Source organism: Limulus polyphemus, unplaced genomic scaffold (genome assembly GCF_000517525.1).
Source record: "Limulus polyphemus unplaced genomic scaffold, Limulus_polyphemus-2.1.2 Scaffold241, whole genome shotgun sequence".
Classification (NCBI taxonomy): Eukaryota; Metazoa; Arthropoda; class Merostomata; order Xiphosura; family Limulidae; genus Limulus; species Limulus polyphemus.
In genome coordinates this window covers 266,721-284,030 of record NW_013665851.1, presented here as the reverse complement: position 1 = coordinate 284,030, position 17,310 = coordinate 266,721, and the positions used below count along the sequence as shown (strand labels likewise).

Genomic DNA, 17,310 nt, shown 5'->3' with positions numbered 1-17,310 from the left:
ACCACAAATCTACATATTTATAGAATTCCTAGTGGACAATTTTACTGAATTTCAGGACAATTTATTATTCCATATATAATAAGTCTTAGGGTTGAACATGTATACATATAATGATATATATTGTGTTGGGAGGCTAACAGATAGTATAGAGATGATAAATGGATATATCAATATTTACATTTTGATTTACTATTTTAATTTTAGTTTATTTCATTCTGAGTGATGGCAGAAAAGAAAGTCATATTAGTAACTGGGGGAACAGGTCTTGTAGGAATGGGCCTGCAGAAGGTGGTTGAAGAAGAGAAAACACCTGACGAGAGTTGGGTATTCTTATCTTCAAAGGATGCAAACCTGTTGTGAGTATAATTACGAGATCATTTTTCATAACAGTATATGTTATAGAAACCTGTTAATCAAAAACTCATAGCCCCAAACAACTTTACTATAAGTTTGACATTTTTGTTCGTTGGTGTTTTGAAATGTCTTTTATTCACACTGTAAGCTTATACTTATATAGGAATTAGAAGAATATTCATCACTGATGCTAATAATTTTTTCTTGTGAATTATTCAGCCAGATGTGCTGTTTAAAATGATAAAAAACTACATGTGAAACCCAATCTATCATTCGACTTACCACTTATCATTTAGATATACCAGTTTTGACGAATTCCACCTATTTCTAGTAACCTTAGACAAGGGTAAGTCGAAACAATAAGACTAGGCTTCATATTGTGGTGAACTGTATATTATATGTATCGTCCAGATTTACTGATGAGAGGTGAAATTTATTGAAAGTGTTAAATCAAATCATATATTAAATTTCACGTTTATTTTTTAGTATTTTTATTCATTGTTTTAGTTAAGAGAAAGAATAAAAGATATCCTTTTGCCTACATGTATAAGTAAACAACATTTCAATGAGCGTTCCAGATATTTTGTACTGTAGCACAGTTGTAACCAGTAATTTTATTTTTGTTTACCCAATTTCAAGTAGTGTTTGTGACAGATTATTTTTTGCAGATAATTCACCAACATCAACAGATGTTAGCTTCTATTCTTCTATAAGTAAATGAGGCAATATAAAAAGGAAGTTGTATGAAAATAAAATTTATGTAACTGCTAGACACAAAATGTGCATAATTTAGATTTTCAGCAACCAAAACAGTACCTGATTGGGCTTTTAGAGCATAGATTATTTTTTAAATCTGAAGGGCAAAGGGATTTGTAATATTTTCTTACCTACCTGCTTAACCTTTTCATATGATTCAGACATGTTCCAAGCAGTTGTTACAGTAACATATGGTTAGTCTTGCAAGTGAATTTAGAAAAATTTTTCTTTGAAAAAATTTTAATTAGTTTCTCCAAATTTCTTTACATTAATATTCGGAGACTTCTTGGTTAAGTTAGTGAAATTTTGTTTTCCAAGGTTTCTCGTATTTTAAACCATAAACTATATTAAAATCAAATTTCACTTTGCATGTAACTAGCCAGATTTTATTTATACATAAATATTCTTTTACTGTAGATATGATTTAACTATTTCCCTAAAGTATCTTAAGATATTTATTTTGATATAAGTTATTATTAGTTCCTTATTTGTTTGTTACTGTAGTATATTTTACTTTGTATGGAATACAATTTAAACATAGCATGCATGTAATACATTTGATATGTGAATGTGGGTACTGTATGACTGACCAACTATGGTTGACAGCTTCTGGCATTTTTTAACAAACAAGAATTTGATGAGGAAATTAGTTTCTCACTGATTTCATTTGACAAACATGAGTGGGCTTGTTTGCATGACCTGGAATGGCTGAAACCTTATATCCTGATATTTATGCTCTTTAGAACTGGGTGATTTTAGTGGATTTTGTTAATCAGTTAATCATTGGGTTCATTAATTGATTGTTCTCACATGAGACTTGGATAGTTGGAATAATAAATAGTAATAATCAGAAACACCATTTTTGATTAGTTGACTATTTTCATAAGCTGTGATGCAAATTGATTTAGCTGGACAACCTTGAATTTATTGAAAATAATATTGGAAACATTTTGATTAATTGAATAGTTGAAATAATGGAAAATAGTAATAATTGAAAACACAAATGTCAATTAATTAATTATTTTACATAATATTATTCAGTGTAATCTATGCTTGTAAGTAATGGATTGTATTGATTCACTAAATTATTTGCCTAAATCTAATGCTATCAGCTAACTAGTATTTTTAAACAGCACCAAACATATACATATATAGTTTTTTGTTTCCTGCACAATAAACTTTGTTACATAAAATAACTTGTGTTAAAGATAAAGGTGTAAAAGACTGTTTTTTTAAATGCTATGTTGGTTATTAATTGTTATTTTTAATATCTATAGGTTTTTCTGGTTATATGAAACACTAATATATCTTAGATTTAAATATTTTTACACAAATACATTGTGTAACAAATTCTTTACACTAAGAACAATGAAATTTTAACATCAGAATTCTGATAAAAACTGTCTTTATTACAAGTTGAACAAGAATATATTTGCAGTTTGAAAATGCTAAGCCTGGACACAACTGAACTTTGATACAAGAAGTTAAGAAAAAGAACCAGAAATAAAAACCAAACTTTGTAAATCATGTTGAAATCTGATACAAAATTTTCAAACTCTTCTCCTACCTGTAATTACCTCAAGGTTTTCCAGTAATAATGCCCAGTTCATGCCAATTTGATAATGTTCATTTACTGTAATTTCCTCAAGGTTTTTCCAGTAATAATGCCCAGTTCATGCCAACTTGATAATGTCCATGTATTAACAACCTATGTTTTCTGCTACCAGACAAGGTTTTTCTTCTTTTCATAAAATTTCTATTAATTTCATTAGAATTTAAAACTTGCTAAGGAACCTCATATATGGTACCTTTGTTTAAGGCACCATAAAATAAAATACAGAGCATTTAATGGGGTGTCTTATCCCTGAAAGCAGAAGTCCTAGAAAGCAACTGAGGTGACATACAGAACACCATTCTGCTCATCCCTGTCACCTCTCGATTCACTAGAATAATCAATCAAAATTAAGTGTTATAAGGATCTTCCCAACAAAACATTTAAGTATGCTTAGATGGCATGGCCTGATTTTTAGGATACTCGACTTGCAATCTGAGGACCATGTGTTCAAATCCCTGTTCCTGATTACGCTCGCCCTATGTGGTTGCCATCCGGGCTGGCCACCCAGATGTAAAAAGTTTCATAAAGAGCATGAATGGTAGTATGAGGTAAAATTATTCATGCTAGAAATTTTCAAAAAAGTGACCCAAAAAATGGTGCTAACTCAGTAACCCGTGTCCCGATTTTAATGAAACTTGTTTCATTCTGTTTCTTTTCTCATTTCATTACAAATATAGCACTATTGTGCACCGTTTTTGTTGTATTTAATTACAGACAAGCAGACAAACAATCTCAGAGTTTTAGTAATATATAGATATATATGATTTTCGGTTATATGTAGAAGTAGAAAAAGGTTTATAATGTGTTGTGTAATATTTAAATATATATATCAGTATACTTTTCAGTGGATCATAGACATAATTTGTTTCACATTCAGAGACAGGGAGGAAACTCGTGCCATTTTTGCTAAACATAAACCAACTCATGTGATTCATCTTGCGGCCATGGTTGGAGGATTATTTCGCAACCTGAGATACAACTTGGATTTTTTGGTGAGTAATTCATCATATTAATTTTTCTCTGTAGCAGTTTGTTACCAACATTTGGTATATACTATAATTTTATTTACTTTATTTTACAATAATTTGTAGCTTAAGATTTTTTTTAGGAGCATCATTGTATTTCTAGCTTCTTATGAAAGCACTAAATAATTTTTTTGCAACTTAAAATTTAAGTTTGTACAAGAATTTGCATCATTAATTGTGTAAAGCTTGAAAATTATTTTTTTGTTCATCTATATTTTAACAGAGAATCTCCTGTCAAATATTGGTGTATAGTCTGTACTTAATGGTGTAGAGATTTCAAAACTGAGAAAATTTCTTTAATAAAAGCACAAAAATAATACAGTTTTATTTATTTAGAGAAATAACATTCTGATGAATGATAATGTTCTACATACAAGTTATGAAAGTGGAGTAAAGAAAGTTGTGTCTTGTCTCTCAACTTGCATCTTTCCAGACAAAACATCTTACCCAATTGATGAGACAATGGTAGGCTGTATCATCATTATGTTGAGATTTTTTTTGATTATTTAGAAACATATAGTGTCCCTTATCTCATAATCATATAATGCACTACTAACCAAATAGCCATTTTTTGTGTGAAGGGTTGACTTGAAGAATAGTAATTGAAACGTAATTGTATTGTATTTTCACAACAAGTAATATTGGTATTTACATATGTTATCAGGACTGACATCCAATAGTCAGTTAACTTTACAATATTTCAATTAAATTGAGTGCCAGTTTGAAACTTTAGTGAGTTTGGTTCCCATCTTTCAGGTTTTTAACTTTCATTTTAGCAGTACAAATTTGTAGATATTTGAGAAACACATTTTACCAATAAAAATATCAAAAATCATTCATGAATTATAATCTATTCTTAAAAATTATCTTTATCCAAACTAAATATATTTCTCTTTACAAACTATTTTAGCTGTAAATATAAAAGTGAAGTAAGTAACATCAAATTATGGCTGAATATGTAGTATTTCCTCAAAACTTTTTTTAGTGTCAACCCCTTCTCAGACATTCTGAATTTGTGGTCCCATCTGCTCGAAAATGTATTTCAGCAGACCCATTCAGCTTTTATTTGTTACATATGTTGTTGTTTTTTGGCAAACTCGTGACTGTACCAGAGTCTACCGTGACCCTATGTTTTGGAACCACTGATGTAGAATATCTTAAATTATCAGTGTTTTGACATTTGGGTATTGCACTGTCAATAACTCACATTAAATGCGGGTCATATTAATGTTTAATCTGAAACCTATTTTATAAATAAAATCAATAAATACCAAAAAGTTACTAATTTTTTGCAAATTTACAAATTACTTACAAAAACAAATATATTTTAAGTTTTTGTGGCCATTCATTGTTATATTGATATGATATTTACTTATGTATTCAATGCAAAATGAGAGTACATACATTTTTTTAAAATATTTATTCAAAATTGGAGGCATAAAAGTTGAAAATAAAAAGGTGAGAGAGCAAAAAGTACATAGATATTAATTTGGGAGCTGCTAAGTTGTGTACATTTTAATTAAGTTTATTGAATTCTTACTTTAAATTACATAGTAAACACATATAGTGAAACACCAATAGAGAATAGAACAACTAAATCTTTACCAATGATTTTATATGTCAGCCCAATAATTGGTACTTTTAATATAAAGGTTCAATGAATAAAAACTTATGTAATAAAAAATTATGTACTTCATAGAATGCTCTTTATTGGTCAAATTTGTGGTTTATTGTTTTGTGAAGTAGGTGTATTTGTTAGAGATTTATTCATCAGCGATACAAGTAGTTATCATTGGAAATTATTCGCATCAGCTTCAAAAGAGTGTAAGTATTGTGTGTTTCACTAATCTGTCAAGCCTTGAAATACTGTGTCAGAATACCTTTATTAATTCGTCTTGAAGTTACAGAATCTAAATGATCTAAATTTGAAAGAAAAAGCATAAGTTTAAGCAAATTTTCTTATAATGTTTTTTCTTACTTACTTTAGTAAGAATCACTTACTTGATTTTAAATGTAGAGTTTTTGTTAATGTATATGCATTTATGACACCTTCCCCTTCAAAATACTCGTTTAGAATGTGTATGAAATTTTTCTGTGTGTGTACTGGACACAAAACTTTTCCTCTATTACAAAATTTGGAGTAAAGGTATATATATATATTTCCTTGTTAAATCTAAATTAATCTGGATCTTAAAAAAATATCATTGTCAGTATCTTTTCTGGCTACAATGTATAAAAGGACCTCTAAATTTAGTACATTTGCATTAAATTTCATTTCCATCTAAAATTGGTTTCATTATTATCTGTTGGTCTGTGTTGAATCAGTCTCATTTCAAACTCGTGGCCGTTTATAGCACATAAACTGATGCTTAATGGTTTCAAAGCCAACTTGCCATCAATCGTAAATCAACAGAAAGTTAAATGTTTACTTATTAAGTCATGATAAACGTATTTATTTATTAATGTATCATATTTTGTAGTTATTAATCTGCTATTTTTGCTATCAAAAGAATCTTAGTTTTATTTACAGGCTGCTTTTTGTGGTGTCTGTTCTTGACATGGTAATGTTGACTCACAAAATACAAGTAGAAATGTGGTAGCGTATACAAATAGTGTGTGTGTATATTTGTCTCCATATGAAACATCATTAACATTTTCTTTTTTTAACAATAAAAAAGTGTCATTTTAAGAAATATTCTGTATGTTGTTATTTGGTTTAATTACATTTTATAACAATGACAGATTTAATGTAATATGAAAGAGCACAGCGGGTATTAACTTTCTGATAAAAATGTTACTTCTGTGTGCATTAAGATTTAAAAATTATTTGTGAAGTATTTGAATGCTTATATTTAGCAATTATAAATATTTGTGAAGAAGTCATTTTTAACATCCCTTTTCCTTTACTTTGTTTAATTAGATCCATAATGGGCCACCTCATTCATCAAACTTTGGTTATTCATATGCTAAACGGCTCATTGATGTGCAGAATCATGCCTACAATAGTCAACATGGTTGCAAGTTCACGTGTGTCATTCCAACAAATGTTTTTGGCCCACATGACAACTTCAACTTGGAAGATGGTCATGTTTTGCCCGGGCTTATCCACAAGACTTACGTTGCTAAAAGTTTGTATTATTCTCATGTGTTTTGTTTTTTTAACAATTACAGCAGCTCAAAAAATGATATATTTCACCCTTTCATAATTTAAAAAATAATATTCTTTTAGTTGTGTATGTTCAGATAAACTTTTTAAAAATTTTCATGCATGTGTTCTGCATTTAGCTAACATTCTTATGAACAGAATGTGAATAGTTGTCAATTTGCATTAATCCTTTCTTTGGGCTAGGGTTACATACCACGGTGTGTGTTTCACAGAGTTTATATTTGTGTCATTGATCTTCTAGGGTGTTGATCATATCCAAATAGAGAGGTAATACAGAGATTTGTACAAGATGGTATGAGCTAGTAGTTAATCTTTCCTTGAATATGTATAATGGAAATGTAGTAAATTGATCAACAGTGATTTGTAAACAGAATGAAAAATTATTTTATGTGAAGAACATAATACATGCTTCAATATAGTACTTGTTCTATCTTCAAGTATATATTAGAAATATTTATTGACTTAGGTAATATAAGATTCTGGAAAACCATACTACAACTTTGTCTAACATAATAGTTTAGTATAGATACTATATTTCTGTCTTTCGTCTTCAGTAATATCTTGTCTAATGAAGACATGTTGTGCTCTCTCATCTTCAGCAACCAGTGAAGTAGTTGACCAGTAATAGAGAGATCCCAATGTATTTTGTTGTTAGTGTTTCAGTTTGTTTTTCACTCTTTGTTTTACAAAGGTATTTGAGTTTTTTGTTTTTTCTTTTGCAAAACATTTAATGAATCTGTTTCTTATTACATGTCTTTGTACTTGCCTTTCGAACAAGAATATTACACACAAAACAAATTGTGCAAAAAAAGAAAAGAAATTAGTTTGCATCAAAATTGATAATTGTGAAAAAATAAATTGTATTTCATGTTGTGTTATTTATAAAGAGATTTTTGTGAGGCTTTTATTGATTACATTTAGACAGTTTGAGAATTTCTGTCAATGACATGTTTAGATGAATAGAATTAACAAATAAGCAAAATAGTAGTAAGCAGTGATTGAAACATTCAAGTGATTTTTATATATAAGCTACTCTTTGATCATCAGTGTGTTAGTGTGCATCTTATGTGTATGGTTTATTTAGAAAAATATTCATTTGTTCTCTTTGCTTCATAGTCACTACATTTTAGCTGTTTTATCTCTGATTCCATTAGTATAAACCTCTTAAATTTTTGTTTAAGTACACAGTTTATAAAAGTAAAAATGGAGAAGAATCATTTACATCGTGGAGTTTTTGTCAAGTCCTGTGAATAATATTAAGACTAAAATAAAATGTGCATGTGAACGTTTGGGAGCACCTGTGTTCACCACCCTTTAATGTAGGCAAAATAGAAGGTAGTGTTGACGTGCTTGAATCTTATTATAATGGAGCTTGCGATCCATAGTCCAAAACTAAGTTCTCGGAAACAACTGCAATGATTATCACCTATCGTAACTGAGTAATATGTTTATAACTAGGCAGTATTTTTATAGCTGAGCAACAAACATAACAATTGAAATTTCCATAAAAATGATATATCTTAGATTTAACCAATAAAAATTACAAAAAAGGAGTAAGTTTCAAATATTAAACAATCAAAAACAAACTTAAAAAAATTATTTGTTTTTTGTTAGTGAAAACCTTATGAGTGTTGCAACAGAAAAGCAAGGCACTTTCATTGATAACTGTGTCTACAAAGTAATACTTCAATAAAATCTACTCTGTGATGTAATGCTGTGATGATAGTTCATTTTTAAACTAAAATTTCAATAAAATCCTTTTCCTCATGGAAGATCTTTTTATCAGGACTTTTAAATAAATTTAACTTTGTTATTTATTAAAAGGTAAAAAAATAAATAAATCCAAAAATGAGGCAGAAAACATAATCCATTGTTACTCTCTATAGACTGCATAACATTTCTTCACCTCTCTTTATCTTTTTTATATAAAGAAATTTTCTGGATATAACATTTTCCCCTCTAACATCCAGTGTGGTATTTCAGATGAAACAGGTATTCAGTTAATTTAGCAGAGTTTGTCATCATTTTTTACCATATTGCATGAACAAATGCACAAACAGAAACAGTAACATAGTTTCAAACCGATGTCATTACGAGCAACATTATTTGTTTTCTCAACATCCAGTGGAAGATCTGTTTGACTCCTAAAGAGAATATTAGGATAACTGGAGTCAAGAATTCACCCCTTCTTTACATTTCCTTCTCTCCAATATTCAACCAATAACATCATTTGTTTTCTCAACATCCAATGGAAGATCTGTTCGACTCCTAAAGAGAATATTAGGATAACTGGAGTCAAAAATTCACCCCTTCTTTACATTTCCTTCTCTCCAATATTCGACCAACATCCAACCACAGCTGGTAGGTTAGGAATTCACAAGACTTCTTCATTGATATATAAATTAGGCTGATAAAAGAAAAAAGACTTTAAAACTTTTAATTTAAAGCTAATGATAGCATCTGTTTTTCAGATTCAGCTTAAAGTTCAAGTTTTTCACAGAATCTGACATTATTGATTATCTTCTACATATATAGTCAACTAGAAACCTTCCATTGTCTGTAATACTCACTACTTTTTGTATATCCAGGTTTTTCAGAGTTTTAGTTTTACTTCCTCACATAGAATTGGATTCTGTTCCAACTATGGTTACTCTCAGATAGCCATGAGCCTTTAAAATATGATATTTAGTTTTAAAATAATAACTATATAAATATATTTTACTAAATATCACATAAGATCGTAAGCTTCAGCTACTTTAACCCTTTTGCTGCATAGTTCGGATACATCTGAATAAACATTTATACCCAATGACTGCAGAACTCTGATTTACCCCACGGCTACCACAAAAAAAAATTCCCTCTACTGAGACATGTGGGAGTATCCCCCTGTACTTGAAACAGTTGTCACACCTGTGTGCGTGCTGTCATCTGTATTTTATGCCATAAAACCTAGATGTTTATATGCCTCAGCTGACCGACCATGGGGTGATGTGTGCTTTAACTCTGTGTTTTTAGCTGATTTTATTACGTTAGAGGTGAGTTACTTAGTGTTACGTTTGTTATACTTATCAGTGACGTTCAGTAATTATATATCCTCTAACATCATAGAGGCTTTGAAATTTTCCAATATAAGGCATTTCTATGTGGACAACTGACACTTTTTGGGAATCAGCCTGAAAATTAATTGTGCAATGAAAGGGTTAAATTAAACCTTAATTAAATTACTTACTGGCTTGGGTCATACTATTACTCATAGTCACTTAAGTTAATCTGGGTAAAGCACTCTTTCAAATTCTAAGTGATAACTTTGAACCCCTGGAGCATAAAATTATTGGTTAGATGTCTTGGATTTACTCTCTTTACCTGTTGTAATCATACCAACTGTAGACATGGTCGTAAAATTTAGACTTGGCAACCGTAGTCACAACTTGTCTAACACACTTTTATTAGAAAAATATCCTATTTCTGTGGTTGCCACAACTTATTCTCTGATTTTATTTCTGCTGTTTAAAAATTGTTAACCACATGACTTAATCCCACACTCATGACCAAAGGAATAATTAACCTCTGAGGATTTTATTTTTGTTTTGTTTTTTAATATTTTTAACTACGACTTAGTCCCTCACGTATGAACAAAGAAATCATTCCGAACTGTTGCGTTACAATTACGGACAAATACTTGAAGAAAGGAAGAATAGCACTAGTTTTCTTCAGATCTTTGATCATCACTTTCATCTCAGAAAAGGATGGCTTTTGGTCAATTTTACCAAATTTTATTCGTTAAGAAGACTGTTAAAGTCAAATTGTTTGGAATTAATCATTGTTATTATTTAAGAATTCTAAGGAAAGAATAGATCTGGTACTTTATTTATGAGTCTTAACCCCCCTACTTTCAAGTTAACATTTTAAATTATTCGACTTGTTTTCGTTAGTAGCATATACCAAACACTACTGCCTGTAGGTTCACCTACATATTTTGTCCTGTGTGGATGAACAATGTGTTGTGGTTTTAGTACTTGTTATTCATGCATCAGCTTGTATTTTGGAAAGCCTGTGAATCTCTGGAGAAAATGAGGAATATACAAATAGAACAAACTTGGAGAAAGGACACCCATTGTTTTTGATGGCTCTTGATTTATTGCATTCAGTGTATATTTTAATGTGCCTTTAAAGTTTTCAAGAAAATCTATTTATTTGAGGCCCATAAAGGTATGCAGATCTGATTGCAATACAGGACTGGCATGGGGTGTTTGACTCACAATCTGATAGTATGTGAGTTTGAATTCTGTCACCGAACATGCTCATCCTTTTAGTCATGGGGGTGTTATAATGTGTTGATCAATCTCCTTTTTGTTGTACCTGATGATGACAAAACCTTGTCGAAACTTGTACATTTGCTGTTATGTTAAACTTATATTAAAGTTTTCTTCATTACCCATTCAAGCCGTCTCCAACCATTATTAGCAACATTTTGTAAAGTCTGCTACATTTAAAAACTTTCATTTCATTAAAGGTTTTGATAAAAGTGATCCATTTTTGGAAACTTCAACATAATATAACTCATTTGGAGAAACCTTTTTTTTTTATTTTCTCATCCATGGTGTAATCAGTTCTGGTCAGTGTAATGAAGCTATCATAGGTTTGTGTAGGATAGGCATTGTTGAGAAAGAGAGCTACAGCCTGAAACATGCAAGTAGGGAAAAAAGTTTCAAAAGCAGAATAAAATATCAACTACTGTGGTTGGAGAAAGGAGATTGAACAATGATTGGGGTTTTTAGCTTCATGTGTTATTGGAGATTGTGTTTTGTTGTTGAAGACTTAATCATCTGAAGAACATAGTTTTATGTAAACAAGTGGTAATAAACACGAACTCTAATCTGAAAATTACTTTAATTGTTTTATTCATAGAAAATGGAACTCCTCTAGAAATCTGGGGTTCGGGAAAGCCTCTTCGACAGTTTATCTACTCGTTAGATCTTGCTAGGTTGATGCTGTGGGTGTTAAGAGAATACGATGAAATTGAACCAATTATTCTGTCTGGTAAGTACATTGTGGTTGTTCTGCTTTTGTTGCTATAAAGTTTTTCTTTTATCATAATTGAAGACTAGAGCATTCAATGCTTTTCTGTAGTGTAATATATATATTTTTACATTGTTTTATATGAAACTTGAACTCGATTATGCTTTTGAAATAAATGGAGAATTTCATGAATAACATACACTTATATAGAGTATAAGCCATTAAATAAGTTTTTATTGTAGAAGCCAAAAACTAGCTTACAGTGACAATCTTGAGCTCTTTGTGAAGGTATAGCTACTGGTAGTTTTATCTTTCAGACATTGCTGGGGTAAGCTGCATAATGTAAATATTATCTATTTAAAATTTACAAATATGTTGTAACCTATCTTATTATCAGACTGCTGTCAATAAAATGCTAACTTAATCTCCATTAAGTTCAAGTGTTACTAGAAGAATGGTATTTTTATTCCTTACTTTCACTCACCAAACTTTCTGTTAACCTGAAGTGTTGTTTCTTATTTTCACAATTTGTTCACTTGAATTTAAGTTGAAACACTGCATTCAGCATGCCACAACTATACATACTACAAATTCCTGAGAAACAATATGTATGTTGAAGCAAGAAACTAGTACATTTTTTTTTTTGTATTATATACAGTTGAACTTTTTGTAAAAAATGTTTAAAATACTGACATATATTTTCCTTTTTACGTTAGAGAATACTGAAAATATTAAAATCAAATTGAACATGGAAAATATAGTATATCAGCCAAACATTTATGCCAATTTTGTCTGATGCATTTGATAGATTTCTCATGAATTAAAGTGCAGTTAAGTTAGAACAGGCTTGGGGGTTGTAATCAAATATGTTTCACTGGAAATTTCATATTGGCATTTCTTGGTGTTCTTGTGTGACTGATAATTTCGGAAAGTATTTAAGCAAGTACTCAAATGTGGAATAGAAACCTAATGTTTAAAGATTATAAATTTGGGAAACGTTTTTTTTTTGTTTTTTTTAACTCTAATCAACAATAACTGGAACAGTTTTGATGGCTGTTGACAAGTTGTTCCACTAGGTTGTTATACTGCATTTTTTGGTTAATCCTTTTTTTTTTTAATACAACTGAAATATTATTTATTTTGTATTAATTTGATTCATCACTAATTTTAACATTGATAGCCTGTTCATCACTAATACTCAAAACAGCTCAACTGTAATGCAACCAACTCTAAGTGATGGTAAAATATAGATAATTTAATAGACTAACATTCTGTTTAATAGTTTAATTCTTAGGAAGAGAATTAAATTAAAGATTTTTAAAAAAAAAAAGTTAAACTTTGAAATGTTGCTGAGCTATAAACTCGTTATATCAAAATAATTTGCATACTATAGAAAATAAACAGTTTGTGTATTTATACACACACACACATTATTGATAATAATTCATACATTCAATCTTTCGAACCAAAACATAACAAAAAAGGCTAAGCACATATTACGAAAACAAGAAACTAAAAGCTCTTTGCAAAAAAGGCAAACTCAAAAGGTTTATTCTAGGGTATTTAATAAAAAAAGAATTTATGGCTACAATATCACAAGAAAAATTATTTTGCTAGAGATGTAACTTTGCTGAAGATTACACAGTTGTGATGTGATGACCTAATTGATAATAACTGCAATACTGGACAGCTTCTGTTAGTGCATCATTTGTAGCTTATGAAATAATTTCTGTTTTAGTTTATGAAATTATAGCTGTTTTGTTTTTATTGTCTTCATTAGATTTTTTTTAAGTCTTTTATTTTAAACAGACTTCATTTATAAGTTGATGTATCAAATTTAATGAATACTGGGTGTAATATCTGAAATGGTTTGTTACATTTGTTTTTGGAGACTTTAATATGGTTTGGTTAGCTCAAGCTTCTTAGAAAGAAGTACATTTGGGATAAGTATTTATATCATTTTTATAATGAAGATTTTCAACTTTTTATAGTGGATGAAAAAGATGAAGTTTCGATTAAAGAAGCAGCTGAAATGGTGACAGAGGCTTTTGAGTTTAAAGGAGAAGTGATTGTATCTTTTGTTATGAAAGTGACATTTATTTTAACATAATTATGAGTAGAAGCGATACTTTATGATGTTGTTTTAATACTAGAAGTAAATGACCTTATAACACCAAATTGTTGTTTTTCTTTGATTGGACACTCAAAGTTTTGGTTTACAACTTCTTGAGTAGTGTTCCACTAAAACACAAACTGTAACTGACAGTACAAAGCTTTATAACTACAGCTAATCAATATGGAAGAACTTATCATCTTTATGGTCACTGATATCTAGTATTAATGTCTTCTTGACACCAATATGCACTACATAAATTAAATAATGTGTTTATGATATTGTTGTAGTATTTTTATTTACTGTTTGAACCTTAACTCTGTCAACAGTTTGATACCAGTAGGTCAGATGGACAGATGAAAAAAACTGCTAGTAACTCTAAACTGAGAAAATACCTTCCTAACTTCAAATTCACCAATATGAAACAAGGTAGCTATATCTTTCTGTTATTAATTATTGTGAAGTGCCTGTCTAGTTGTAAATATGAACATTCTTAGACAACTTTAAAATTAAATGAAATATTTAAAAAACAAAACAGAAATATAGGTGAATTATGTCTATAGTAGGTAATCATGGAGATTTTATTGATGAACCTTTCTGAGTAAAATGATTAAAGAGATCATTTTTGCCGTTCCCTGGGATCAATCCAAATTATGAAAAAAAAAAAATCCAGATCTTGTATTTCTTCTATAAATATTAATGCAAGTCAATATAAGCAAATAAGAAGTTGACATGGTGGAAAAAAAATAAACTTAATTTTGTGGTAATTTGCAATTTATGTAAATAACTAAGATTCTCAAAAAAAAAGTAATTACTACATATGTCATATTTTCAATAAAATATTTATGACAAAATTCAACAACAACGTGTGGAATACAAAGGCAGAATAAAGCTCCATTAATTTCACTGATAGCTTCGTATAAATGTGTCTTTGTTTTTATTTTAGAATTAGTCTGCATATAACTGAAAATATAAAAAAATATCTAGACTGAAGTAATGCTGACAGTCATTGAATGAAAGTGTGTAGAAGATATATCCAAATGAAAATATTATAGGTCAAGGCAGTCATTTCTTAGTAGGTAAATTGCTAAAATTATTTAAATCAGTACATGTTTGTCATTTTTATACTAGGCATTGAATGTGTGTTCGGGTGTCAGAAATATTTTTAAAAGTATTTTTTTAATATTTTCCTTAAAGATAAAACTGAAGAGGCTATATCACACTACTATTATTGTGTGTACAGTTACAAGTTTCAATAATGGATTCGTGTGTAGTGTGGTTTGGATACCAGCAATTAATGGGAAAAGAAAACATTTAATATGAAAGCTTGAATATTTTAATTTCATATATTCACAACGAGACTTAATCTTTAAATTAGTCTCAACCATGTAGATGCCTTTTGTTGTGGACAAAGTAGTTATATGAATTAGTGCCATATTTTGTGCTGAGATTCATAAGAATGGGCACCCTACTTCATACTGAGGCTCATAAGAAGTAACACCCTACTTCATACTGAGGATCATAAAAATTAGCACCCTATTTCTTACTAATGTTTATAAGAATTAATACCCTGCTTCTTACTGAGGCTTATGAGAATTAACACACTACTTACTGAGGCTCATAAGAATTAATACCCTGCTTCTTACTGAGGCTTATGAGAATTAACACCCTACTTACTGAGGCTCATAAGAATTAGTACCCTGCTTCTTACTGAGGCTTATGAGAATTAACACCCTACTTTTTACTCATGGTGGAAAGAAGCTTTCCAAACTATGACTGTGTGTGTGTCCTCTGTTCATTCTCTAAACTGAAAAAAAAAAAACAAAGCAACGTATACATATATATATACATGTCTAAAATTAACAAGTAATCATTCATTTATTTTGTGTGTGTAAGTTCAAGTAGTTACATGCAATTTATTAAAAGACTACCCACACACTAGATAGTGTTATGTATGTGTACTGTATCAATAATTACTTCCCAACTTGCAACTTATTAATATCATGATTTGTTGAAGTAACTCTTTTTTTTTTTTCTAACTTATGATCCTTGTGCTGTTGCAGCTGTCAAAGAAACAGTAGATTGGTTTCAAGCCAACTATGACACTTCACGGAAATGAGGTTGCCAAGCTGTTGCAGAAGGCAAACATAATACCAGTTTCAAGGGTTTTAAAAGTGTCCTTATCTATCTATATATATATATATATATATATATATCTCTTCTGGATCTCTCACCTTTGTTAGCACTGTTCATAGTAAGCATACTAGAAATAGATCATCTGTAGTCTTGTATACAATATATTATGAATCTATATATCAACATTATTTGGTAGGTGAATTACTTTCTTTGAATAAAAAATTATGGAATGTAACATGGGTAAGGAATAAGTGTACATAACAGTGATAACTTTGATTCAGGTATTTTTACATTAACAAATATGTTTTTTCAGTACAAGTTTTCATATTATATATTCTGCAAGTATTTTATTTGCCTTTTACACAGCTATCAGTATAATAGAAAGTAATATTTTAAGAGTAATTTTTTGACTTAAGTTTCCTTTAGATTAAGATTCACACATGCATCAAGTTACTCCAAGTATTTGAAGTGATTATCGACTTATTAATGTAGTTGATAATGTTATTAGTAGGAGAGTACTTATTTTTAAAGTGTTTTTTCAGGAGTAATTGTATTCTTCACCAGCAAATATAATGGATTTTTTTTTCCCATTGCGGAACACATTTATTTATAAGCTGTATCTTGCTGCACGTAATGAAGGCTTGCATTTGAATATGTTGTTGTATGAGATGTAAAGGGACTTTCATGTATTATTTATTAAAACGTAGACTTTATAAATTATAACAGATGTGTAATTAAGACCATCGCTGTAAAACACCAAGTAACTATGAAAATAATTCAGGCATTTAGCTCTATACTAAACTAAATACATTTTACTACTGACTAAAGATCGTGGAGAAATATGATTAAGGTCTAATGTACTTGTGCTTTCTGATATCTTTCTAAATAAATCATTAAGTTTTGTTCTGCCAGTGTCTTTCATGTTATAAGAATATGTTGCCAAATAATTAGAGGGACCATTCAGGCATATTTGAATAAAAACACTTTATGGATTATTTGGGTTTTATTGTACTAATTTCATAATGAAGATATTGAAATAAATGTAGCACAGTGCTTTGGTGGTTGTTATTTTTTCATCAACGTTAGAAGATGGTTAGTGTTTTGTTTGAAGTGTTGCTAAATAAAG

General features: G+C 29.7%; 1 protein-coding gene across 2 annotated transcripts; it reads left to right on the top strand.

Moving 5' to 3' along the window:
* Positions 1–204: 204 nt before the first annotated feature.
* On the top strand, positions 205–17,081 carry LOC106478690 (GDP-L-fucose synthase-like). Of its 2 annotated transcripts, XM_022382339.1 has the most exons (9): positions 268–356; positions 2,549–2,629; positions 3,603–3,717; positions 4,087–4,215; positions 6,671–6,878; positions 11,825–11,956; positions 13,927–14,006; positions 14,378–14,477; positions 16,112–17,081. In XM_022382339.1, the coding sequence occupies exons 3-9, from the start codon at positions 3,670–3,672 to the stop codon at positions 16,165–16,167; spliced, it is 753 nt and encodes a 250-aa protein (XP_022238047.1). In that variant the 5' UTR covers positions 268–356; positions 2,549–2,629; positions 3,603–3,669; the 3' UTR covers positions 16,168–17,081. The 2 variants fall into 2 exon arrangements, with proteins under 2 accessions (XP_013794704.1, XP_022238047.1); XM_013939250.2 differs by lacking the exon at positions 2,549–2,629 and having other exon boundaries at positions 205–356.
* The last annotated feature ends 229 nt before the right edge of the window (positions 17,082–17,310 follow it).

What these genes read in the sequence shown, in the direction of transcription:
- LOC106478690 (XM_013939250.2), top strand. Translation starts at nt 223, where the DNA reads ATGGCAGAAAAGAAAGTCATATTAGTAACTGGGGGAACAGGTCTTGTA. An exon ending in CAAGACTTACGTTGCTAAAA is followed by an intron (nt 6,879 to 11,824) that starts GTTTGTATTATT and finishes TTTTATTCATAG; the next exon opens with AAAATGGAACTCCTCTAGAA. An exon ending in AGTTTAAAGGAGAAGTGATT is followed by an intron (nt 14,007 to 14,377) that starts GTATCTTTTGTT and finishes CTCTGTCAACAG; the next exon opens with TTTGATACCAGTAGGTCAGA.